Below are 25,922 nucleotides of genomic sequence, written 5' to 3' on the forward strand. Positions count from 1 at the left end.
GATGTGTTCACTTTCAGATAATTCATTGAGTTGTATAGTAATTACTATTATGCACACTTTTGTCCTTGAGAAAATATAAAAATCCTTCAATACAAAGCTAAAAATAACATCACGTCCTTAGAACCATGTTTGGTGAATAGAAAGCACATAATGTGACCTGTTTTTACATTTTCATATCAATACAAGGGCTGTGGTTTGGAAATGGTTTGTTTGGCCCACCAAGTCTTGTGTTGAAACTTGATCCTCAGTGTTAGTGGTAGGTCCTAAAGAGAGGTGTTTGGGTCATGGAGGCAGATCCTTCCTGAATGGCTTGGTGCTGTCCTCGCTGTAATGAGTGAGTTCTCACTCTTAGTTCCTGCGAGAACTGGTTGTTGAAAAGAGCCTGGTACCTTCTCCTCTCTCTCTTGCTTCCTCTCTCACCCTGTGTTCCTTTTCACCTTCCACCATGAGTGGAAGCTTCCTGAGGTTCTCACCAGAAGCTGGTGCTGACACTGTGCTTTCTGTATAGCCTGACAAATGGTGAGCCAAATAAACTCTTTTCTTTATAAATTATCTAGCCTCAGGTATTTCTTTATAGCAATACAAATGGACTAAAACAATAGTAGGTTTATATAGTAATCTTTAACGTCTATATTGTATTTGTTTGAGTGGATGTACCCTAATGTATTTTATTAAACCTCTGTGGATGGACATTCGGATTTTTTCCATTTTTATAATTTGATTATAACTTCACGTGGTTTTATATGTCTGTGATATTAATAAGATTTATCTATTGTTCATAATGAAGTAATGTATCATTACAAAATCATATTTTCAGGTATGCTTCAGTTAAGAATTACCTAGATGTCTATTCTAAATTCTTAAAAAAAGCAGCCCAGTATCTTTCTATAGTAAAATTAGTACAACTGTAAAATTGTAAAATATTCTTCATTACCATTTATCAATTTATACTCTGCCTTTCAAAAGGGGAATTTTCTAATATGCTAAGCAGACCTTAAAATTATGACAATATCTGTAAAATGTGCTAGCAAGTCATAAAAACACTCATTTCAAAATAATAAATATGAGTTAGAATATTATAATAACAAAAGTAGAATAAAATATTACATATATATTTTGCTTATAATGGTCTGGATTTTAGAAACTCTTTGATTTTAAACTGTAGCTCAAAGACATTATGGATTGGTTCGAATGAAACCACAAAAAGAGAAAGTTAAATCAGTTTAAAATGAAATCTGTTCCCTATGTGGTTTAAAGAGTAGGTCTTAAATGTTCTCACCACAAAAACATCATAGGTGTGTGAGGTGATAGATATATTACTTAGCTTGATTAACCATTTCACAATGTATACATATATCAAAACATCACATGGTACACTGTAACTATATATAATTTTTATGTATCAATTATACCTTAATTAAAAAATTGTAAAAGTCACACTTTGCATAGATTATTTTTAGGAAATTCTGCTTTAGCTTACCTGTGCTTGCAGTTTTACTTCATTTACTTCATTGTTTAGATCTTCAAGATCTCTACCCAAATGTTGACAAAATTGCTTAACGCTTGTTTCTCTATCACCCACTGATCTATCAATGGCATTCCGAACAGCAACAATGGACGGCTTCATAGTTGCAAAAACAGCAAAGTCTTCAGGTGGTGTGGGCACCTGATATTGTTCAATAAGCTTGTACATTTGAATCACGACGTTTCCTTCCTCTTCAAGGCTTTCAATCTAGATAGAAACATTACTTGCTCATTAAATATAGCAGAGTCCTATTATACCCTTTAAGTGTGTTCTAATAGGAGACAGTCATTGTATAACATGAACATCAAACTGTGAACCCTCGGTGTATGAGGAGTGTGTTTAATGTTACAACCAAATTGACTGAAGCCTGCTGAATGATAAATATAGTCATTGTTATAGCAGAGGTAACCAGTCCCAGGAGGTTAGCTGTTCAGAGATCAGTTAGTAGTGCTCTTGTAAATGGTTTTTCTTTCTTTCTTTATTGATTGTCCCAGAGAAGCCCCTAAGGTGTGAATAGGCCGTGTTCCTGGCTGCATAGGTTCAGAAGCCAGATCTATGGTGAGCCTTCCACTATCCTTTAATAAATTACTTTACTATATCCAAATGACTACTAAGCATCTTAACTTTGTTTTCCTACTACCTTCAGCGGACAGTATTTCTTATCCTTCCTAATTTTCTAGCAAAGGAGAAATCCCTCACCCCCAATTCTGCTACACAGTTATAGGGAAAGCAGCCATGTTCATACTACTTGACCCAACTTTCTGGCCACAAGCCAAACCAAGCAGCATCATTGGGATCTAGAGAATCTAGCTCAGTCTGATCTTTCTCTTGAACACAGGAAGAGTTAGGCTGTAGCTGTTGACAGAGGCCATTTGCTTTCATGTGGAAACAGAAAGCAGGTCCTTAACATGAGAAGATAACTGCAGAGAGGCTTTTAGAGATATAGTGCTCCATCTTTAGCTTGCATTGCTATGACTTTGGAAACCTTGTAAAAACAGATTGCTGAGCCCCGTTCCCTAGTGTCTAATTCAGAAGGTCTAGGGTGGGGCCCAAGAATGTGCATTTCTAACAAGTTCCCAGGTGATGCTAATGCTGCTGATTTGGAGTCCACACTTTGAGAACCACTGTTCTAGAGAGAAGCAGAGATGAGAGGAGAGAGGCCTTTTTGGTTTCCCTACACTTCTCCAGTCCCTAGTTCTTTGTCCCTTTTAAAGGCCTGGCTCTATCCATACCTTTAGATTCTGGAAGATACCCCTGCAAACTTAGAGTAAATCTTCCCATTTTTCTAAGCTATCTATGTGAGTTTTGTGTCTTTCAGCCAAAGTGTCTAATATCTCAAATGAGTTATAAACAGAGCTAAGGCTCTCTATACCAAGATCTGTTCATCTTCCTTTATTTCCTGTATTTTGGGGGAGCACATCTCCAAGTTTCTCTGTGAGAGTCCTGGTTTACACTTATTGTCCTAGTAAAATGATTAATAATGTCGCTTTCACTCTCAAAAAGCTGTCCTGATCAGACAATGGATTATGTGGCATACCCTACCTATACTGGCATGCTATCACCATGTACTCTGTGGAAAGGTATCTAAGAGTCACCTCAGACTCCTCCTGCTGTCCTCTCATTCAGTTACCCAGTCCTTTCAACAATTCTATTTAATTAACATCTCTGTAATTCATTCTTTCTCTCCTATCCTTGAAAATACTGCTTTAGCTACATACAGTTCATCAACTTTTCAACCAAATATCCTTTCTCCATAACACACAAATCACCAAATCCTGCTTTTGTCATGTTGCTTTCTGTTTTTACACATGGTTTTCCCTCTCCCTAGAATGCTTACCTGAATGTTTCATGTACTTTAGGACATAGCTTAAACATTCCATGCTCCAAAAAGCCCTGTGTGACCCATAGACAAGTATGACTACAAACCCCCAGGCCTACAACGGTATGTCGTACCTATACTCATTGTACCATAATTGTCTGCTTGCATTCTAGTCTCTGAGCTCCTTGATAGCAGGTTTACTCATTGTAATCCTTGCAGCCTGCTAAATGGGTGTTCACTAAATTTGCTGACTGAATGGATGAGGTTCCACAAAAAATCTGTGTGTGCAGAGCATCTCTCTAAGGGAAGCTGCTTCCCCAGCATACCACCCAGCAAGCACACACAACCTTATGGAGATGGGACACAGTGTGTGTCTTCTGCGTGGTGCATCAACTTCCTGTTCTGCAAGCCCAAGGTGATAGCAGCTTACCTTCTATAGCCACTGAATTTGAGGTGATCCTACCTTCCTGACATATAATAGTTTATAGAACAGAAGGGGGCACCTGAGTCCATTTAGTAGACATTTAGAATAGACATTGGAAAAGAGATTCTGTCTCTCTCAGCGACTGGTTAGACATGTAACCTAAAATTTGGAAGGTGCTGGTGCCCATGTTTGCTGCTGTGGGGTAAAGAAGCAGAAGTGCCTGTCTGCAATGGAAGGGAAGTGAAACAGACCCTCAAAGAGATGCAGAGAGGAGAGTTGGAGAGGGAGGGCTACCTGGGTCTTCTACAGTGTCCTATTCCTGATTCTGGACAGTTCCGAAGCCTAGTTACATACTTGATGGGGGTTCCATGAAACACCCACGAATCCTTAAATGGTGTCCCTATTTTGGCCTAAGCTTGCTCAAGTGGTTTTTGGTTATTTGTCCAAGGAGGCTCAATGAATACAAATAATAACACATGAGATGCATCTTTAGAATCCTGGGATGATGTATAAGTAAATTTGAGGAAAACCATAGTCATCTCTGGCCTTTTGAGAAGGTACTATTTGTTGAAATGAAAAACAAAACTGTTATTTCTGTAGGCACGTGAAATCGCTTTTTTTTTTTTTATTAAATCTGCTCATAATGTATAACAAACTATTCAGGTTGTTAATGACTTATTTCATTCTGTTTATATTTTTTTACTTGTAACATTTCTTCAAATCTCAGATATGTAAGCAAATACTTTATCTCTGTTTCAAATACCAAACTGATATGAATAAAATTCATCAAAAACTGATTATACAAGTCAAATACTAGATCACCTGCCACAGGGAGGAGCCTGAGAGGAGGAAACTAAGATTTCAAAGAGAAAGATGCAAGGGAAACAAATCAGTGAATGTGTGTGTGTGTGTGTGTGTGTTTGAGAGAGAGAGAGAGAAAGGGAGAGGGAGAGAGAGGTGGCGAGAGAGAGGGAGACAGAGAGAGACCTGCCCCCTTCATCTGCATCACTTGAGTCCTATCTACTTTTTTTCTACCCCTGCCCCCCCATACCTCCCCACTTAAGCTAGTTTGAGTTGGGTTTATTTCATCATAACAGTGAAGTTTCTGACTATTATGCAACTATAGGTTAAGCGTAAAGACTTCCATTATGACTAATATCTAGATTACAATTCTATTACCATTTGCTAAAAATTAGAATTCCAATAAACTGTGGTTGAGAATATTGGCTTTGTGATCAAAGAGACCCAATTCTAAATTCCAGTTCTACCACAAACGGACATGTCTCGCAGACATACATGTCTGTGATCTTGGACACCATAGCCCATTTTAGTTTCTGTTTCCTCACCTGCAGAATGAGGATAAAAACCATTCCTACTTGTCAAGTTTTTGTGAAGATTAAAACTGCATTGCATGTAAAAAATGTAATACAGTGCCTGACTGGCAGTAAGAGTCTGATAGCTGTAGCTGGCATTATTGCTGTGATGTAGAACATCTAGGTACTCTGTTTGAAAGTGTTTCTGATATTTCAACAGCTATTTTTTGACCTCATTTTTTCTTGTCCTATATCTTCTTTTCCTACCATAAGATCTGGAATATGGAGTAACATGAGATAATCAACTCACCCGTTCCTGAATTTCATCAAGAAATACTAAGCTATTAACATATTCTATGGTAGTGGTAGGAACAAACTCAAGTTTATACTCTGCATCTTGTGCCTCAGAGATAATGGCATCCACTTTTTTCTTGCTTTGACGAGGAAGCATAATGTTTAGCACCTAAGAAAGAAAAAGAAAATGTGAATCATAAACATTTGAATATTTCCATTTATCATATATTTTAGATGAATTTTAATTGGATGTCTGTTAAATCAGCAGGTATTAGAAGCAGCAGTGTATATGAAAGGACTTTTTTTCTCATTAAATCATTGAACCAACAGGAAGGTCAGAGAGAAAATCCTTTTATCTGAGAAATGTGAGCCCCTTTAAGACACCAGGCCCAGAAAGGCATTTAAAATGTAACAGCGGGCACATCTCACTCCCTCTTGGGCTAAATAATTACCTCCAGAAGCCACTTGCTATGTGGGTTCTAGACTGATACCAAGTAGCCATAAAATACCATTATAATTAAAAAATGTATAGCCGATCACTAATCAATGTTATTTCTATAAACCAATGAGAATTCCTGATGAACAACTTTTGTGATTGCCTCCTGTCCTGATTCATCCTTTTTCTCCTTAAAAACTTGAGCCTCTCTTTTGTTCTCCAGAGCACTCCCCAAGGCAACTTGGAAGTGTGTCTTGGGCTGCAGTCCTCAACCTTTGTGCTTAAATAAACTCTCTTTAAACTAGATTCTGACATTTTTGATTGTTTTAGGTTGACAAAGATCATTTCCAGAACAAAATAGGATACACAACTTACTAAAAAGTTTGCCTAAATGCTCTGATATTTTTCAAGTACACTTTCTGCTTCTTTGTCCTATGTAGTGGACATCGCGCTACCCTCCCCAGCATCAGTCCCACTCCTTTCATGTTGGGTGGCAGCCATGTGGTTTGGGGAACATTGATCTCTCCTTCAGAAACAAAAATGGAGTTGGATCAGTCACTAGGCAAATACGAGCATGGCTTCGTTTGGCCAAAGCAATCAGATTAAGGTGGACTTCTGATTTTAGTTGATCTGATCAGAGATTAGAGGCCTAGGACTTCTGCGTGCAGCTGAGAGAGATTTGTACTGAGAACCTCAATCTCTCTTTCTTTCTGTATGGGAGCAGGGAAATCATTAGCCTGTGGAGCTTTCAATAACCATTTCACAAATGTGAGGGAATGCTTACCTTAGGATGAAGTTGGTGCATAGAAGGCTCAGAAAAGAGAATGAAAGAAATTGGGTCCTTGGTAACACCACTGGGCCACTAGATCAAACCTCCCTGATGTCCACACAATCTCTGGACATTTTGGATACATAGTCCGTAACTTTTCTGATTGCTTAAGCCAGTTTGAGTTCAGTTTTCTTTGGCTTGGTATGTAGTAGTGCTCAAAAATGTTTGTTGAAAGTGAATTAAATTTGCTCCAATTTTATATATATATATATATATATATATATATATATATAAAATTTTCTTTTTTTGACAGATGAAGAAGCAAAGCTCTAGGAGAAAGGCCAATGCCATACAACCAATTAATGACAGAACATACTAGCAGTCAGGCCTGCACTGTTTTATACAGTGCTCTGTTTTTCTGTCACCTACCAGTGAGCAAAGGGTTTCTGTAAGGGCCAGACAGTACATATTTCAGATTTACAGGGCACACAGTCTCTGTTATAACAACTCAACTCTGTCCTTGTAGTGAGAAAGCAGATGTAGACAATAGATACGTAAACCAATTGTCATGGCTGTGTTCCTATAAAACTGTGGATACATACATAACAGGAGGCAGGTTGCATTGGCCCTATGGGCTATAGTTTTCCAATCCCTGTTTTATACCACTGTCTCTCTGGAGGGATTTGAGAATATACGGGTATACTCTGGCTCCAAAGGAAATTATTGAATTGGTTCTACAAGTTATTGCAGAAATTTCTCTAGCTCTGCAATACACCAAAACATAATTAGACCTATAGGGACAATTCCAGATGAGGAAATGATTCCTTAAATTTGATCTCAGTATCGTAGAATCAACCATTACTTGCACTACAACACTGAGCTGTTACAGTGGTATCTCTCCTGCAGGAATTCTTGAAATGCTCCATCAAAGGAAAAAGGAGTAGGACAGAGGCTAGCTAGTCTGAGGCCTGTGGACCTTTCCCTATCTCATTTAAAAGCTGATTATGCTTGTGACAGAAAGAAGAATATGGGACTTATCTTAGAAATCAAGGATGCCCAGTAGTCTTATGTCAATTTTAATATTTGTAATATTAGAAAATAAATATGGCTTTTTTTGTGGTAGAAAAATCATAAAATAATTGTAGAGACATAATTAATTTTTTTTCCTAGTTCATAGTTACCTCTAAGCATCGCAAAGGTGATGGAATTAGTTTTTCTTTCAGTTGCTTAGTGTCAATGAGCAGCAATCCTACATTTCTGGTGGGTCTGAGAGCTACTGCGTCTTTGTGCTGTTTGTGATATTTTTCCAGTTGTTCACTAAAGAACTTAACATCTACATAAAAAATTCACAGAAAGCTTAAAATACACCATACTGGATTTTAAAAGATCATTACAAAACATATTAAAATCATTGCACTAATAAATTGACATATATATTTATAATATTATTATTCATACTTAGAATACCTTATGTAACTTTAAAATGTTAATTAGAATGCTGTATAGTATTTTATTCTTATAATAAACTAATATTTTATAATGTAAATATATTTTCTGGCTCCTACTAAGAGATGACAGATGAACATTACTTGTAATTGCATTAGAGAATCTAGTCTGGAATGGACTAGATTATAGAATTAGGTTGGTCTGAAGTTGGGCTTAATCGAAATGTTTTCCCACAGACTACCTCAAAGTTAAGTATTTTGAGAATATTAATAACAACAAAAGTTTGAAACACAAGAGATCAAGTATAGCTAAAGCTATCTCTGTTCCTTTTCCTAACATCTCTCTGCCATTCCTGCTCCTTACATGATGGTCAAAGCCTTTGTCAATTTGCATTTGGCATATGCTGCAGTTGCATTTTGGTAACCTTCTTGCCTCAGTTTTCCTCCTTATTTAATCTACCTGGAACCGCTGGAAGCCTGAGTATCCTTGAATACACTTTTATCACAGTATTGGTCAAAGAAAGCTCTTTCTAATGTATGTACAATTCTAAACTCCCCTGCTTGTCTTTCAAAATCCTGTACCCTCTAGGCCTCTGAAAATGTATCTAACTTTATTTCCAATTACTTTTTCCCCTTGGGTAAGATTGATTTCTGTACTGTCCCCTTTACTCTTTCTGTAAGCCTCTGCCACCAACCCAGAGAAAAAAGGCTGTTGTTTCCTGCCTTTATTAATGCTATCTCCTCTCCTGAATATAAGGGGGAGTTTGATATAGTATAAAGAACACACCAGACAGAAGACCTAGGCTCAAGGCTTTAACCTGTGTGTGGCCTTGGGTAAGTCACCTAATCTTTCTGAGCTTTGGCTTCTTCATAAGATAGACTAGGGACAATTACCTCCCCGACTCCCTTCAGAAGGTTTTGATGTGTGCATTTTTGAGAAGTGACTAAATAATAAGGATATCAAATGACCTGAGAAGTCTTCTGGTAAGGAAACATGTATAATGTTGCTTGGCCTAGTATTTCACAAACTAATTTGAGCATAGTTTTTTTTTTCCCCATGATGTCATGTAATTATCCTTCAGAATAGTGGTCTATTCTAGAATACAACTTTGTGAAACACTGATTTGGTCCAAAAATCTCATTTCATACCTAAAGAAATGAAGATCAATAGAAGTTAAATGACTTGGCCATGGTCACACAGCCAAAGAGAAAGAAAAGAGTAAGGCTGATAGAAGAGAATTAATATGTATTTTCTATTTTTTTTTTTTTTGAGATAGAAGAGAGGCAGTTTATATACTGTTTAGGCATATAGCTTTAAGTCAGAGAACCAGTTTCTAAACCGCTGACTAGCTGTGTAATCTTGAGTTGCCTAATCTCTGTAGATCTCTATTTTTTTTTTAAATAATAAGAAACATTTTTAAACATTTTTATGTAAGGATGTAGAAAGATCTCCACTATTATTAAGTAAAAAAAATAGTAAGGAACAGAGATGGTCCCATAAACATAAAAAAGGTTGTGGGGATAGAGTACATATACATTTTGTTATACATATGAATAAAATTTCTCTGGAAAGATTTTAAAACTACTAATAGTATTGGTGGCATCTGGCGAGGGTAACGGGGTGACCAGGGATCAGTGATGAGGAGAAGCTTTTCAGTAACCTTCTATGTTTTTGAGTTTTGAAACTTGATATCATATTTCCTACTCGATAAATTATATTTAAAAAAATAACATAAAGGCTGGATACCTCTAGTTTCCAAGTAATCATGGAAATCTCCTTCTTTTTAGAATCTCTTTTCCTTACCTACTCCTTAATTCTTGATATTTGTTTTTAGATACATAAAGTGTAATATGTTTAAATAACCATATTCTTATAACACCACTTTCATTAAAATTTTATAGCATAACCTTTAATAATACATCGATGATTAAAGTGGTAAAATTTTGTTATGTATATTTTACCAAAATCTCCTTTTTGCTATGAATTTTTTATTTCAGAATATTATGGGGGTACAAACACTTTGGTTACATATGTTGCCTTTGCACCACCCAAGTCAGAGCTACAAGTGTGCCCATCCCCCAGAAAGTGCGCACTGCACCCATTAGTGTGAATTCACCCATCCCTTCCTCCCTCACCACCTGCCCGATATACCTGATGAATGTTACTTCCAAATGTGCACATAAGTGTCGATCAATTAGTGCCAATTTAATGGTGAGTACGCGTGGTACTTGTTTTTACATTCTTGTGATACTTCATTTCGAAGAATAGGCTCCAGCTCCATCCAGGATAATACAAAAGGTTTTGGTTCACCATTGTATTTTTTTTTTTTTTTTTTTGGTAAAATGGTAACACTAATACTAGCCTCCTAGAATTGTGAGGATTGGATGAGATGCTTGAATATCACTTAGAACAGTATTTATTATGTCATAAGTGCTCAGTAAATGTAGAAATTATTAACAAACAGTGACATTTATAGGAATTTGATGGTAATTTTTGGCTGATTGTTAGGAAGGCAGAACCTATCCCCTGATCATCCTCTGAGGCAAGATAGGGGGCAATCTGGCTAAAAATTCAATTAAACATACATTTATAAGGGATCTACAATATGCGTTAGCCAATGTTGTAGTAGTCTGAGGGTATATGATAACAGGTAAGGCATGGTAACCAGGGGCAAAGCCACCTTCTACAAAACACCTCTGGAAAACAATTGGATTTAGAGGTTGGGAAGTATCAGGGAGTTTCAAAAAGAGGAGGAGCACAGAGGTTAGGAGTTGAAGCCAAGGTACTCCAAAGTCCCAGCCAACAAATAGTTACTGTCTGGGAGACCTGGTTACAGGATTGGGTTTTGGAGGCAGGACTGACAAGCCACGGTAGCACTAGATCACGAGCAACCAAGGAGTCAGGGGACTTTACCCAGAAGTAAGTTCTTCAACGTGAGAAATGTGGTAGCAAGAGACTAGGAGGCCTCGGGCTCAGGAGGTAAGCAGAAGAGCTCAGTGATTAGAACTGGCTATTTGGATCAGGACTTCTCCGTGTGCTGAAACACCAGGCTCCACACCTTCCTGCCACCGTGATGCCGTGCTATAACACATGGGGCATCACATCCTCGTGTCCCTGTTAGTGCATTCCAGTCCAGTACACACTAAATCCTGGTGTCACAGTGTTGCTGAAGAACAGTAGAATGAGACTTGTCTAATTTTTTGGACAACTAGGGCTCTGTTTTGGTCATTCTAACAAGTTAGTATCTTGAAAAAAGGAGTCTGTTTCAGATTTTTAAAACTTAAGGGACATAACAACCAGATACAATGCCTGCTCTTGGACTAGATCCTGGGCCAAACCAGTTGTAAACTACTTTATTTGGGAGATTTTAAATATAGAATTAAGTGTTGATATTAAGGATTTGTTGGTTTGGGTGTGATACTATTATTTTGGCTCTTTAGGAACATGTTTTTTAGAGATGTATATCAAATTATTCAACTTACGGATGAAATATCTACTTCAAAATATTTCAGCATAATAAAAATAAAGAGTTGAAAGAAAAACATAAAAACTTATAGAAAAAATTAGTGCTGGTTTATGAAGCAAAGTATTAAAGTGATTATTTTTATATATAAGAAAATAAAGTCATAAAGCCAGTTCATGAAATAAAAAAAGAATATGAATAATATACTTCACATTTTAAAATAGTAATAACAAATAAAATAGACTTAATTTTCATAATTATCTGAGAACTTCCTTGCCTGAAATTTCACTTGGATATTGTAGATTATTTTCCTTCGTTAAAGATGGTAAGTCTAATAAAATAATTTCCCTGTGAATCTAATTTCATGATTGAGTTGTTGATTCACACCCACCAGGTCTCAATGTGGTCCCAGAAAAAAAAGAGTAACTTGAATTCTTGAGATAGAAAAATTTATGTAAACCTTATTTAACAGAATTGGTAGAGGTACACATTCCTTTCAACTCCTTTCCATGTACAGGCTATTTAACCTTAGCAACAATACAACCTCATACTAAAAGATAAGCCATGAGGTGGGAATTGCTTCCTATAATATCCTGAAATAAAACAGTAATAGAGAGTAAGGACAAAGGAAAAAGTAATTATTTGGAAAATAACCTAGAAATGAATAAACTCTTGCCTTTTGTCAGGCCAACTCTTTTGGGCTACTATTTCCATCACCAAAAACCACCATACAGAAATCTAGAAGACTACAAATCTTGGTATCCTTATCAAAAATAATTAGTAAGGACAAACGGAATACTTACCAGGTTCCTGAAGTTTAAGAGCTTGTAAATCAAGACTTTCATTTTCCTTGAAGAATATCTGGAACTTTTCGAATGTAGCTGCATATAACCAGGCAGATTCAAACGCTGCCTGAATGGTTTCCTAAATATAAACAAACAGCCAAATAAAACTATATTTTTGTTAAGCAGAATTTAATTCAATATAACTAAACAAGCAACACACACACATACTCTGAACCCAACAGTATCCTCTGATCTGGAGATACATGAGTGAGGAAAGATACCATCCTTAATGTCAAAGAGCAGTCAATGGATTCAAGAAGAAAATGTTATGAAATTAAAAAAAAAATCCATCTTCTAATATGGCTTATGATAGAAAGGAAGCACACTAGTAATTTTTTTCTGCTTCACGATGAACTTATCTATTACTAGTAAACATATGGCAAAGAGGCAATACTTGTTTATTTTCCAAACCACAATTTTTATGTCTGAGTTAAAGTGTTTTTGAGCCAAGGAAAAACTGTTTGGCATACCCACAAAATCAATTGCTTAATCTTACTATCAAATGCTTTGCACTGGCCCGTTTCTTATACCAAAATGTCCTCTATACTTGCCCTAATAAAAACCTTTCTCTCACATTTCTTAAACTTGGCTTCAACCTGTCTTTGCCCACAAATTTTTTTCAAACCAAGACAATCATTTCCAATCATTTCAGTCTGTTTAATACCTATGTCAATATATATTATCATATGTTCAATGTCTATGAAAGGCAGTTGGATTTGTTTGTTGTTGATCTTGGTCCATGACTCCCTGGCTGCACTCCATACCCTTCCCTTATATTTCTTACCAAGACTTGCAAATGCCTGCAATTTGTCCCAGGGAAAACTAGAGATGATCAATGGAATTGCTTGAACACACCAAAGTCAGGGAAAGTGGCTCACAGTCATGCTTTATGGATGGTAGGCTGGTAGTATTAATAGAAAGTTCACAAAAAATAGCACACACCCCATATGTCTATATTTAGTTATTTGTTCATTTATTTCTTTTTAATAGGCTCTTGTGTAACCTTCCAGAATATTTCTGCTGTTTCTTTCTTTATATTAAAAATTGAGAAGAGCCTATGTCAAACTGTATCTCCTTTGAGCTGACTAATTAGTGTCTCTGATATGTGATCATGCAGGTAATAGAAATATCACATGAGGCTTGTAAATGGGAAGCTCCACTAATGTTCAAAATATGATTTCAAAACATTTTTATTTTGAAATAATTTCTGATTCACAAGAAAGTAGCTGGAATATTACAAAGAATTCCATATATTTGTCACCCAAATTCCCTAAGTTTCAACAATTTATCATTCTCTCTGTCTATATATTATTTCACTCCGAACCATTTGGGAGAAAGTTGCAGGCATGTGACACATTTGCCCCTAAATATTTCAAATTTTATTTACTAAACACGAGGACATTTTCTTACATAACCACAGTATAATGCTATAAATCAAGAAATTAACATGGATATGAATACTATTATCTAATTACAGAACTCATACAAATTCTACAATTCATCCCAGTATTGTCATAGCAAAAACATTTTTTTTCTGGTCCACTGTCCTATCCAACATCATCTATTGTATTTTGTCATCTCTCTTTAGTTTCCTTTAATCTGGGATAATTCCTCAATCTTTCTTTGTCTTGCATGCCGTTTACATTTTTGAAGAGTATCATAGTTGGGTATGTGTGTGTATTCTATATTTCCTCATGCTTGGGTTCAGATATACATTTTTGGCAGTAATACCACAGAAGTGATGTGTGTTCTCCATGCATCATATCATGAGGCACTTGTCAATTTGTCCTATTGTTGGTAACGTTAACATGTTGGTTAAGGTAGTGTCTACCAGGCTTATCACTGTAAACTTACTATTTTCCCCCTTTGAATTCATTAAATATATTTTGGACAAATGATTTAAGGCTATGTAAAATATCCTGTTTTTCATCGTACATTTGCATACTCAAATGTATACTAAAATGTAGTATACATTGGAGCAACCTATTTCTGTGATGGCTACTGTGCTGATTTTTCTAATTACATTTTTCTTCTAAATGTATTGGTTGGCATTCTACTGAAGGAAATACTTTCCCTTCTCACTCATTCAATTAATTAGTTAATTATTAATTCACAATATGGACTCATATATTCTCATTTTATTCAAGGTATTATGGTATTGTTATAATCATTATTTATTTTAATTATCAAATTGTCCCAGTGAGACACTTCAAGCTGGATTTTTGTCTTTTCTACTTGTCTCCATTATTCTTTGGGAAAATTCTTATTTTTTGGTCCAACAATATACTCTGGGCTCATCTTGTACTTTCCCTGCCCCTCGCTTGAATAAAACATTTCTCTAGAGAGACCAAAGAGAGTTCCTTTTAATTTGGTATGATATGTAGAAACCAACATGTGGATACTAGATGTGGTCATTGCTATTAGGATGTCATTGCTTCTAGGCCATCTCAGCAGACAGGTCTAGGAAATATAAACACAATTACACATGTGCACGCGCGCGCGCGCACACACACACACACACGCATTCCCTACATACATACACAAAACCCTACATATTTCTCTTTCATTCTATAGATCAATTGAAAGCCATGAGTTCATAATTCAAATTCCAATACAACACCATAGGGTTCATTCTAGCCTTCCCTTTTATGAATCTGTAACTCCCTTTCTGAGGATAAGTAACCTCATTTCATTATTCACAATATATTGGCTTATTTGCTCAACCCTAAAATACACAGAAAGCAGTTTCAGAATTGCTAGCACACTAATACCACTGTGAAAAACAAACCTACTAACTGTGGTTTAATATTTGTTACAGTGGTCTCTGGCCTAAGGATACATGGGTAAAATGCTGTGTTCAAAAGTTACTTGGTTTATACTTTTTCCCCCCTTCCCTTCAGTGTGGTTATGTTACACATTTGAAATATATTCAGGTTCATTTGCTTTTGTTTTTATTTTATTTTAGGGGTTTTTCTTCCATGTCTGTTTTTTTTTTAGAACTATATTTAAAGGTATACTCAGAAAGTCGTTATTTCTTCCATATTTTCTACTCCATAGCCTCATCTTTTCTACACCATTTCCTTTATCTCCTCTAGGTAATCAATTTCCTTAGTTTCTGGTTTATATCCCCTTAGCCCTTGCTTCTGACATAAAGAGTAGTATACTATGGATATTCTTTTGTACTTTTCCTTTTTCAAGTAATAATATATCCTGGAAATCACCCTATATTAATTAATAGCTATCTTTTTCATTCATTTGTTCAATTGCATAGTATTCTGCTGTGTTGATGTACCATAGATTTTTTTCATCATTCTTTTATGTATGGGTGTTTTGGCAGTTTCTAATATTTTGCAATTATAAACAACGCTGCTGCAATAAATAACCTAATGCATATGTACTTTTGTATTGTTGAAAACATATTTTCAGAGTACATCTTTAAAGGTGGTATTGCTGGATCAAAAGGGAAATACACATACATTAGGTCATTAAATCTGAAATGTCCGATTTTGAATCAAAAGTTTAGTTTATTATAACTCAAACAAGAAGCAGGACAATTAATCAAAGTATGCAGCTAAACTATAGACACAGTTTTGCCATCTTAATGTAGTTTGTGTATGCCAGCAGTGAAGAAGCTTGGAGAGCGAGTGGCAATGAAATTGTGAAAGGCGTTTTCCACAGCTTGTGGAGAATTGATTATTTTCCCTTGCAAGAAGTGGTCCAAAGCCTGGAAGAAGTGGCACTCAGTGCAAGTTCTGGTGAATACAGTGGATGACAGAGTTTCCAAGTCCAGCTTCTGTAGTTTGAGCAGTGTTGTTTGTGTGACATGTGGTTGAGCATTGTCTTGCTCTATTGACCAATCTCAGCTGCTTAATCACAAGCATCCTTATCATGTGGTCCAATTGGTTGCAGTAGACGTCCTCTGTAATTGATTGGCCAGGTTTCATGAAGCTGTAGTGGGTACCAGTGCCGGACCACCAAACAGACACCATTAGCTTTTTTTTGATGACTATTTGGTTTTGGACTGTGTTTTGGCACTTCATCTTTTATCCAACCATTGTGCCAAGCACTTGTGATTATCAAAAAGAATCCATTTTTCATCACATGTAACAATACGGTGTAGAAATGGTTTGCTTTTATGTCTTGACAGAAAAGTAAGGCAAGCCTAGAGACGATTTCTATTCTGACTCTCATTTAATTCATGTGGTACTCATCTATCCAGCTTCTTTACCTTGTCCATTTGTTTCAAATCATCCAATATTGTTGGAATAGTAACATCAAACCTTGCTACTAATTCGCTCGTAGGTTGAGATGGATCCAGTACAGCTTTCAGCTCATTGTTAGCCACCTTGGTCTCAGGTCACTCACATGGCTCAATTTCAAGATGAAAATCACCAGAACAGAACTTCTCAAATCATTGATGTACTATGCATTCATGAGCCACATCTTTCCCAAACACTTGATTGATATTTCTAGCTGTCTGTGCTGCACTGGTTCCACGATGGAACACATATTCAAAAATAACATGAATTTTTGATTTATCCATGTTTTCACAAAAATTGCTCTAAAAAAATTGAAACATAATCACAAGCCAAAACATGCGTTTGAAAGATCGCAGAGGTACCTTCACAATAAAAATAAAACAAAAAGTGTCAAAGTGATAAGTCAGAGATATCAACTGTCAAACTTACTACTTAAGGAAATTGAACATTTCATATTTAATAATGTAATAGTTTTGTTATATGCTGCAAAATTCTGTTTTATTGTTTGCATTACCACAAGCAAAATGTGAGAGAGTTTGTTTCCCCATAGGCCAGCCAACAGAATGTGTTGGCATTTTACTAATCTGATAGTGGAGAAATGATACCTCAGTTTTGTTTTAATTTGCATTTGTTTTATGAGTGAGGTAGAATATATTTTCATATGTTTAGATGCTATTTTTTAGTGAATTTCCTGACATATGTTTTGACAATTTTTCTGCCTAGTTTTGGTCTCTTTCCTCTTCCCCATTGTAAAGTTTCTTCATTTATTAGGAATATTAACCCTCAGCTGTGATATTATGATGCAAATAGATTCTCCCAGTTTGTAATTGTATTTTTACTTAAAAAATTTTTTTTGCCTTGCAAGAGTTTTTTAATTTTTATGTAATCAAATTGATCTATTCGTTCTATTATTGCATCTAGATTTTGAGTCATATTTACATAACATTTTCTTTTTCTTGGTTGTTTTCTGGTCTTTCTTTAATACTCATTTTTTCCTGTCATTCTTCTACACGTATGTTAAACTTTCATTTGAGTTTATTCTCCATTAGGTATCATGTAATTTAGTTTTCATTTGTGAGAAGATTTTTGCCTTTTTTTCCACTTCTATTTTAATTTTTGAAATTTTCACTCAATGTGGTTTCCATACATTCAGATGCTTCTTTGAGAATATTTACTTCAGTTTTTAGTGTTGCTTTTGCTTCATGATTGGGAGTGGAGGGGAGGATATTCCTCAGCTGTCTTAATTCTCATTTTCTGTTTTCTCCTTGTAGTAGATTTGCATGTATATAATCTATTTTAATTTCTTCAGCTCATGGATTTGGAGTGATTTACAAAATTTATAGTTCAAGGGCAGTCTATTTTATTTTATTTTATAGTGGTGGGGAAAGAGTTTGGTGTACTCCACTTTTTTGGTTCTTTTTTTGTCTTGGAGATCTTACATTTTCACTAGTTGCTTCACTTTCTCTGTACTACCCCAATGTTAAAATAATGCCTATTGTTCTTTTTCAAACTTATTTTCTCCCCAGAACTGATGCCATCTTGAATAGCTTGAACTTTTAAGTCCTTTCCGATAGTCAGTGCTCTGATCTACTGGGCCTTTTTAAAAATTATTTTTGAATGTAGGGTGGACTTCTTTCTGGCTCTGATTTTAGATTAACCTCAAGCCTGCTGATAGCTCCTTGCTTCTCACTTTTGTAGTTTTTCAAAGGACTGGCCTCACTGTCTGCAAAGGCTTGTGGCAGGAGCCTAAAAAAGAAAGCTCATTGGTTTTTGTGTTTACTAGTCTACTCAAAGGTAATTTGACATTTGGGTGCTCTCTGTCTTCTAGTTACTTGCTAAGGGCAAGTAACTAAATTTTGTTTAGTTTTATTTCTTTTTCTTATAGGTCCTCATTATTTTTGGAAAATATGTGGGATGATTCAAATTTAGACAACTGCCCTTGACTCCCACAAATTGAAAATATAATTTTTAATTACAAATGTTACAGCCACCATTTTAAAGAAAAATAATTGACTAAGCAGTGAAGTTGATGAAGTAGAAACTATTTTAGTATTTGTTATTAGGTCACATAATATTGGTAGTTAGTGAATGAAATGAGGTTGTGTAAGTCCCTCGTTAGTACAAGTATTAATGCAAAAGAACAAAACATCTAGAAAAGAATTTTGGAATTAGAACCTACATAGAGTTAAAATAATTTGTAAAGTTAAAATTTTGAAAGAGAGACGAAGAAACATGGTAGGAGCTTATAATTTGAATCGATAATTCAAAATAATAAAGTTGAGAATAACTCACTATAAGCAGGAATGGAAACAGTATTAGATGGAATACACTACATTTGTTTTTTAAAATCATATTGTGATAGCTGTAACAATACCTTCATAAAATGAACAAAATTAGATGATATGCTAATTTTAAGTTACATAGGGCTCTATGTATATGGATATTGATGACTGACAAATAGGCAAATTTTGAGTTTGAAAATTATAGTAGCACTTGGGTGCCAAGGAGAAAAGGCAATTGCAGTAAGTTAAGGGCCACTGTTCGTTCATTTTGTGTTGCTATAAAAGAAATACCAGAGGCTGGGTAATTTATAAAGAAAAGAGGCTTATTTGGCTTGCAGTTCTGCAGACTATACAAGAAACATGGTGCCGGCATCTACTTTTGGGAAGGGGTTCAGGGAGCTTCCAATCAATGCAGAAGGCAAAGGGGGAGCAGGTGTGTCACATGGTGAGAGAAGGATAAAGAGAGGGAGGAGGTGGCGCCACACTCTTTTAAACAACCAGCTCCCACATGAACAAACAAAGCATGAACTCACTCATTATTGTGGGGAGAGCGCCAGACATTCACGAGAAATCTGTCCCCATGCCCCAAACTCCTCTCACTCGGCCCTATCTCAAATACTCGAGATGGAATTTCAACATGAGATTTGGAGGGGACAAGCCACACTCTTGTTTTCCACGTAGGAGGCTAGGTTACCCAGAAATCTAGAGAAGAAACAAGCCAAGGAGTAATGTTGTTCTTTCTCTTCTCACATCAATTTCCTCTATAAATGTGCTTTTGTTTTTAAATATTAAAAAATTATTTCATGCTTCATATGATAATTTCTAAAGGACAAAGATTATTTTCAAATTTTACCATTTAGAGATTAGGTGTATTCCAATTTTCGCAAGCAGAACATTTAAAGATAAGAAAGAAAGAGAATCTGTTACTCAATTTCTTAAAAATTGGGAACATTATAAAATAGGTTAGGCAAAGTAACTATACCTTTATTTGACAGATAATTGTGTGAAAATTCTTATCATCTTCAAATACTGCTGATAAGCTCGGCCCAGTTCCACAGGTTTTTTCCTCAAGTTTGTTGTTAATGTAAGGACTGGTGAAAGCATCAAAATATGAATCAGGCACGAGATTAGGAATTGATAGCACGGTGTTTTGACAATGATTAATTGCACCTGAAATACCATCCTGTTAGAGAGAAAGACATAAACATAAATGTAAACACACATATGATTATGAGTACTTTTGAATTTTTTGAGTGTTAAAATAAGTAAAAACCCATTCAACCAGGCCAGGTGTTGTGCTGATTCTGAGTAAATGATAAATCAGAAGACACAGCCTTGCCTTCAGGACACATATTTTCAAACTGAGAGAAAGCCAGATAAGCAAAAAATTGCAACACATTGTGCTGAGTTCTATAGCTGAAGTGTGAACAAAACACTAATAGGTCATAAGGAAAGAAAGGCCGAAGTAAGCCTGTAGGAAAGTTTAAGGGGAGGGTTAATCGTTTATGTTCTTTGAGCAGTAATTTCTATGCTAGAAATCTAACCTAGGAGAAGAAATTACATATATAAACTAAACAGAGATTTACATGCAAGGACACTCACGGCAGCATTGCTCATAACTAATTAGAGCAATACTTAAGTGTTCAAAAATAGGAGTACAGTTATATAAGTTATGATGCATTTATGAAATGGAAAATCATGTATTCTTTCAAAATGGTATCTCTGAAAATTGTTTAACAACATGGAGAAAAGATTATGATATAATGTTAAGTTAAAAAAAAGAGCAAGTAGGACATAAAATTGGTGTATGATATCACCCCAATTTAAGCATGTATCTGTATCTATATCTATGTTTATAATCTCATGGTAAGCTAGGTATGTCAGTATATCAGTATGTACTAAAACAAGACTGGAAGGAAGCATATAAAAATGTTAACAGAGGTTATTTCTATTTCTGGCACATAGGATTATGAATGCTTTTAATGATCCTTTTTCTGTGTTTTTCAAATTCTCTTCAATGCAAATTAATTAGTTTATAGTTTATAACAAAAGCAAAATCTAATTAGAGGAGATAAGGTAAAGAAAAGGTACCTCTTGAACACATGGCCATGTAGAGTGGTATAATAGACATTGGAGACTCCAAAGGTGGAGGGTGGGAGGAGGGTGAGGGATGAGAAATTACCTACTGGGTACAGTGTACACTATTCGAGATATAGGTACTCCAAAAGCTCAAACTTCACTGCTATACCATGTATCCATATAACAAAACTGTACTTGTACCCCCTAAATATATAGAGATAAAAAAAAAGAAAAGGTACCTCTTGAAAGAGTCTTAAAAGATGAATAGGGGCTTGCCAAATGTACAAGACAGGAGTACAATCCTTGCCAAGTCATTGTGTATGGGGGCCTGAGGAAGGGGTGGTAGGTTTGGGTGCTGTGAGTTGTATAGGCACTGAGCATGGTGCCAGTGTGGAGAAACAGGACGACGCGCATGGTCCCTTCATGAAAGGTCTTATGCATGATGCCAATGTTGGCCCATAGACCGGTGCTCCCCAGACTGTGACTGGGGACTACCCAGAGGATACAGGGTCCCAACTTCCCAGGTAAGTTTGGGAAGAAACCTTGGGTTGAACAAAGTTAAACAGGATTCTTCTCAGGACCTGCTCACCAGGATTTTTCATAGTTGTTAATATGTAAATGTGTATTGCAACCCCTTCACTCTTAAAACGCCAATCAGCATCTCACTGAGCTTACTCCGAAAAATGCTACTATAGGCCGGGCGCGGTGGCTCACGCCTGTAATCCTAGCACTCTGGGAGGCCGAGGCGGGTGGATCGCTCAAGGTCAGGAGTTCGAGACCAGCCTGAGCAAGAGCGAGACCCTGTCTCTACTAAAAATAGAAAAAAATTATATGGACAACTAAAAATATATATATAGAAAAATTAGCCGGGCATAGTGGCGCATGCCTGTAGTCCCAGCTACTCGGGAGGCTAAGGCAGGAGGATCGCTTGAGCCCAGGAGTTTGAGGTTGCTGTGAGCTAGGCTGACGCCACGGCACTCACTCTAGCCTGGGCAACAAAAGTGAGACTCTGTCTCAAAAAAAAAAAAAAAAAAAAAAAATGCTACTATAGGTGATGGAGAAATTTTAAGCAAAAAAGTGACATGATCAGCTTTGCCTGTGAGAATAATCTTGCTGTCAGTAATGCGGAAAATGCCTCAGAGGGAAGGGAGGCAGGCAGATGAGAACAGACTTTTATGGCAGGCCAGGTAAGAATGATGAGGTCTCTATGGAGAAGAGAGGTGGAGGGGGTGCGACCAAGGGTCAGCACACCTGGTCTGGTAACCTGGTCTTGAGGAGGTAGGGGAGGATCTAGGAGAACTCCCACATTGCTGGCTTGGGCATCTGGATAGTGCCTTTCATTGAGGGGGAGATAGGGAGGGAAGAGTAAGTTTTAGAAAAAGTTGATAAGATCAAGTCATTTTGGTGAATTGCAGTTAATTTTGTGACATTGAGATGGAGATTTCCTGATGGCCATTAGTTGGAGTTTAGCAGAAAAGTACTGGATCTCAATATATATCTATGTTGGCATTCTAGAAGTGGTAGTCAGAGCAATGGGCACAGAAAAGAGCACCCAAGAAGAGCACAGAGGTTGAGAAGCAGAGGAAGGGAGCCTTTTAGGATAGCAACAGTCAAGGGTCAGACAAAAAAAGGCTCTTGGAAAGAGGACAGAGAAGGAAAAAATGTTGGTACAGGAGTATAACCAAGAGAAATCAACGGAGGGAAGAGTCTACCTCAAGAGGCGAAAGCAATAAACAGAATCAAATGCAACAGGAAGCCCACCAAACAGAATAGGAAAGGTAAAAACTGAAAAGTATGTATTGAATCAAGTATTAGGAATCCATAGGTAATATAAGCAAGAACAATGTAAGATGTCATGACTTAGATATACAATTTTCCTTTAGACTTAGCTCTATATGTGTATGTGTGAAACAACTGGATGGGGATGATTAAGGCTAATGACCAAAACAATAAGAGAAAAATAGAAAATTTAAGAATTATAGTCCTATTTAACATTTATTGGCTAATTTTGGGTTATATGAAGTAAAATCTTATATTGGTATTAACACACAAACATGCTGATTATGCTCAGAGCTTGGCCATGTATTTTTCATGTACAGGAGTTAAAAATACCCATGTGGGGAGCAGGGTCCTACAATAGGAAATGGGAAGGGTATAGAGTTTTTTGAGGCCCATCACTTGGGGGTACAGAACAGCTAGCTGCTTGCAGGAGAGAGTCTCTTTGTGTCATCTGTAGCACAGGGGCACCTTCATATGGGCACATTGTCCCATGTGAAGGACATGAGTCTTGTGGCAGGCTGGGATATAAGAGCCCAGTGCCTCTCTCTGTGGGAGCTTTTGAGTGGGCTTTCAACCACAGGGACCTTAGCAGTCTGCCTGACATTGTAAATGTCTCAGAAAAGCCTATCTCATAAATTACAGAAGCATAGACTGCTGCATGGAACAGGAAGCAACACTGGAACTCATTTTACAAATGCAGAAACTGAAACCCAGAGAGGTAAGTGGTTTTCCCAAGGTCAAATAGCTTATTAATTGTGAAGCCAAGACTAAAATCTAAAGATCCTCATTACTAGTGCTGTTGCACCATAGTATACCAGCTAACAACAGAAAATACAGACTCCAACTGGCTTACTATGCAAACGTAGTAGGCAGAATTCTAAAATAATCCCTAAGATTCCTGCCCTCTGTGTACAAACTCTGTACAATCCTCTCTTCTTGAGTACCGGTGAGAACTGTGAATATGATGGGATGTCATTCCCATGATTAGGTTACATTATATGGCAAAGGTGGAGGAATTTTACAGATATAATTAAGGTCTCAAATCAATTGATTTTGAGTTGATCAAAAAGGTGATTATCTTGGATAGACGTGACTGAAAGCCCTTAAAAGAGGAATTGGGCCCTTTCTGAGAGAAATTCTCTATATGGCCTTGAAGGTAAGTGGCCATATTGGAAACTGTCTATAAAGGGGACCACATGGTTTCTAGGACCTAAGGGTGGTCCCTGGCTGACATCCCTCAAGAAAACGGGAACCTCAGTCCTATAGCTGCATAGAGCTGAATTCTTCCAAAAACCTGAGGGAATTCAGAAGTGGATGCTTTCCTACTCAAGCTTCTGATAAGATCTCAGGCCCAGCAGACGCCTGAACGGCAGCCTGGAGAGGCCCTGAAACAGAGGATGAGCTGAGCAGTGAGCTCCAGGCCCTGGACCTACAGAAACTGTGAGATAATAAATGGCTATTGTTTTAAACTGTTAAATTTGTGGTAATTTGCTACACAACAATAGATAACTAAAACAATGAAAGTCTCTCAGATGTAGCGTACTTTTAAAAAGATTTCAAAAATGGTATTTAGGACAGAGAGATTTCTTAGACTCTACTTAGAGGGATGTATATAGTCAATTCCAAATTTTGTATAGAGTATATTTTCTTGCTTGTGTACCTTACAAGGTCCCTGATCTGCCTTAAGTTAAATAACCTATCAGATAGTTTGATGTAGATGTAATGCTGTGAGAGAACAATGCATTCTTTGTTATGATCAGTTCGGAGATATGCCATCTGCAATCCCGCCATCCAATTCATAGTAAAACAGCTGCTTAATTTTTCAAAAAGGTGCTTATATGTGGATTTTATATGAAAAAACACACACCAGGAAGTCTTCCAAAGAAGGTTCAAAGAGTAGCGACTGTACTGTCAAGATCAGTTCTGTGAGGAACATGGGGATGAAGGACTCATCTTCTTCTTGCTTTTCCACCACAGGGGCCCCCTGAAATGAGCACATTTGCAGTGTTATAAAGACACAAGTTCCAAAGGTATAAAATTAAAAAAAAAACAAAAATAAAACAAGAGACATGTAAACTTTAGTTTATACAATTAGCTGAATTTATAAACTTGGCGTGCAGAAAGTCTTTCAAAATAGTAATATCACAGAAAAAAAGGCAAATATTGAAGACTACATAGTTATGTAAAACTTCTCTTTTTATAAAAACACTATTGACAAAATGGAAAAGTAAATAATAAATTGGGAAAACATATCAGTAATGTATAATATGTAGCAGATAGAAAATTGATAATAGTTGAATGAAAATATAGTTGATATGCTTAATAGAAGTACTATAAGATATTAATACTTAAATGGAAATATATTCAAATAGACATGTACTCAAATAGAAAAATGGGAAAAGGGCATAATCTGATAATTCTTAAAAGGAAAATACCAATGATCAATCAACCTCCTCCTTCTTCTCTTCCTTAAAATGGTTTATTAGTAACAGCACTGATTGAGTGTTTACTGTGTGCCAGGCACAGTGCTATTCATGTAATTCCCATATCAACCATATGAAACAGGTACCATTATTACTGCTGTGAGAAAATGGGATCTGGAGAAGGTAAAATATTTCATCCACAACATATTGGCTAGTAAGCAGCAGACCAGCATTCAAACCCAGGTCTTTCTGATTGCTGGACCTATGCTCTTATCCCTGCACTAGGGTAGCAATTACAAAAGTATAACTTTTTTTTTTTTTTTTGAGACAGAGTCTCGCTTTGTTGCCCAGGCTAGAGTGAGTGCCGTGGCATCAGCCTAGCTCACAGCAACCTCAAACTCCTCGGCTTAAGCGATCCTACTGCCTCAGCCTCCCGAGTAGCTGGGACTATGGGCATGTGCCACTATGCCCAGGCAATTTTTTCTATATATATTTTTAGTTGACCAGCTAATTTCTTTCTATTTTTAGTAGAGATGGGGGTCTCGCTCTTGCTCAGGCTGGTCTCAAACTCCTGACCTCAAGAGATCCACCCGCCTCAGTCTCCCAGAGTGCTAGGATTACAGGCGTGAGCCACCATGCCTGGTCAAGTATAACGTTTAAAAGCAGTGATATACCACTTTGCATCCAACAGACTGACAAAGATTAAAATGAATGATAATATCTAGTGTGCATGTGGGTAAATGCTCATTCTCAAACATGGCTAGGA

The 25,922-nt window shown here is 36.6% G+C and overlaps 1 protein-coding gene across 1 annotated transcript in view; it reads right to left on the reverse strand.

Moving 5' to 3' along the window:
- The window catches only part of DNAH6 (dynein axonemal heavy chain 6), a 236,266-nt gene that overhangs the window by 173,414 nt on the left and 36,930 nt on the right, over positions 1 to 25,922 (reverse strand). Inside the window, exons 9-14 of the mRNA XM_069494279.1 lie at positions 24,601 to 24,717; positions 19,858 to 20,058; positions 12,293 to 12,413; positions 7,762 to 7,913; positions 5,392 to 5,544; positions 1,481 to 1,732 (exon numbers count right to left, since the gene is read on the reverse strand). Coding sequence (XP_069350380.1) covers positions 1,481 to 1,732; positions 5,392 to 5,544; positions 7,762 to 7,913; positions 12,293 to 12,413; positions 19,858 to 20,058; positions 24,601 to 24,717 — 996 coding nt within the window. The remainder of the gene's footprint in view (positions 1 to 1,480; positions 1,733 to 5,391; positions 5,545 to 7,761; positions 7,914 to 12,292; positions 12,414 to 19,857; positions 20,059 to 24,600; positions 24,718 to 25,922) is intronic.

Source organism: Eulemur rufifrons, chromosome 19 (genome assembly GCF_041146395.1).
Source record: "Eulemur rufifrons isolate Redbay chromosome 19, OSU_ERuf_1, whole genome shotgun sequence".
Lineage (NCBI taxonomy): Eukaryota > Metazoa > Chordata > Mammalia > Primates > Lemuridae > Eulemur > Eulemur rufifrons.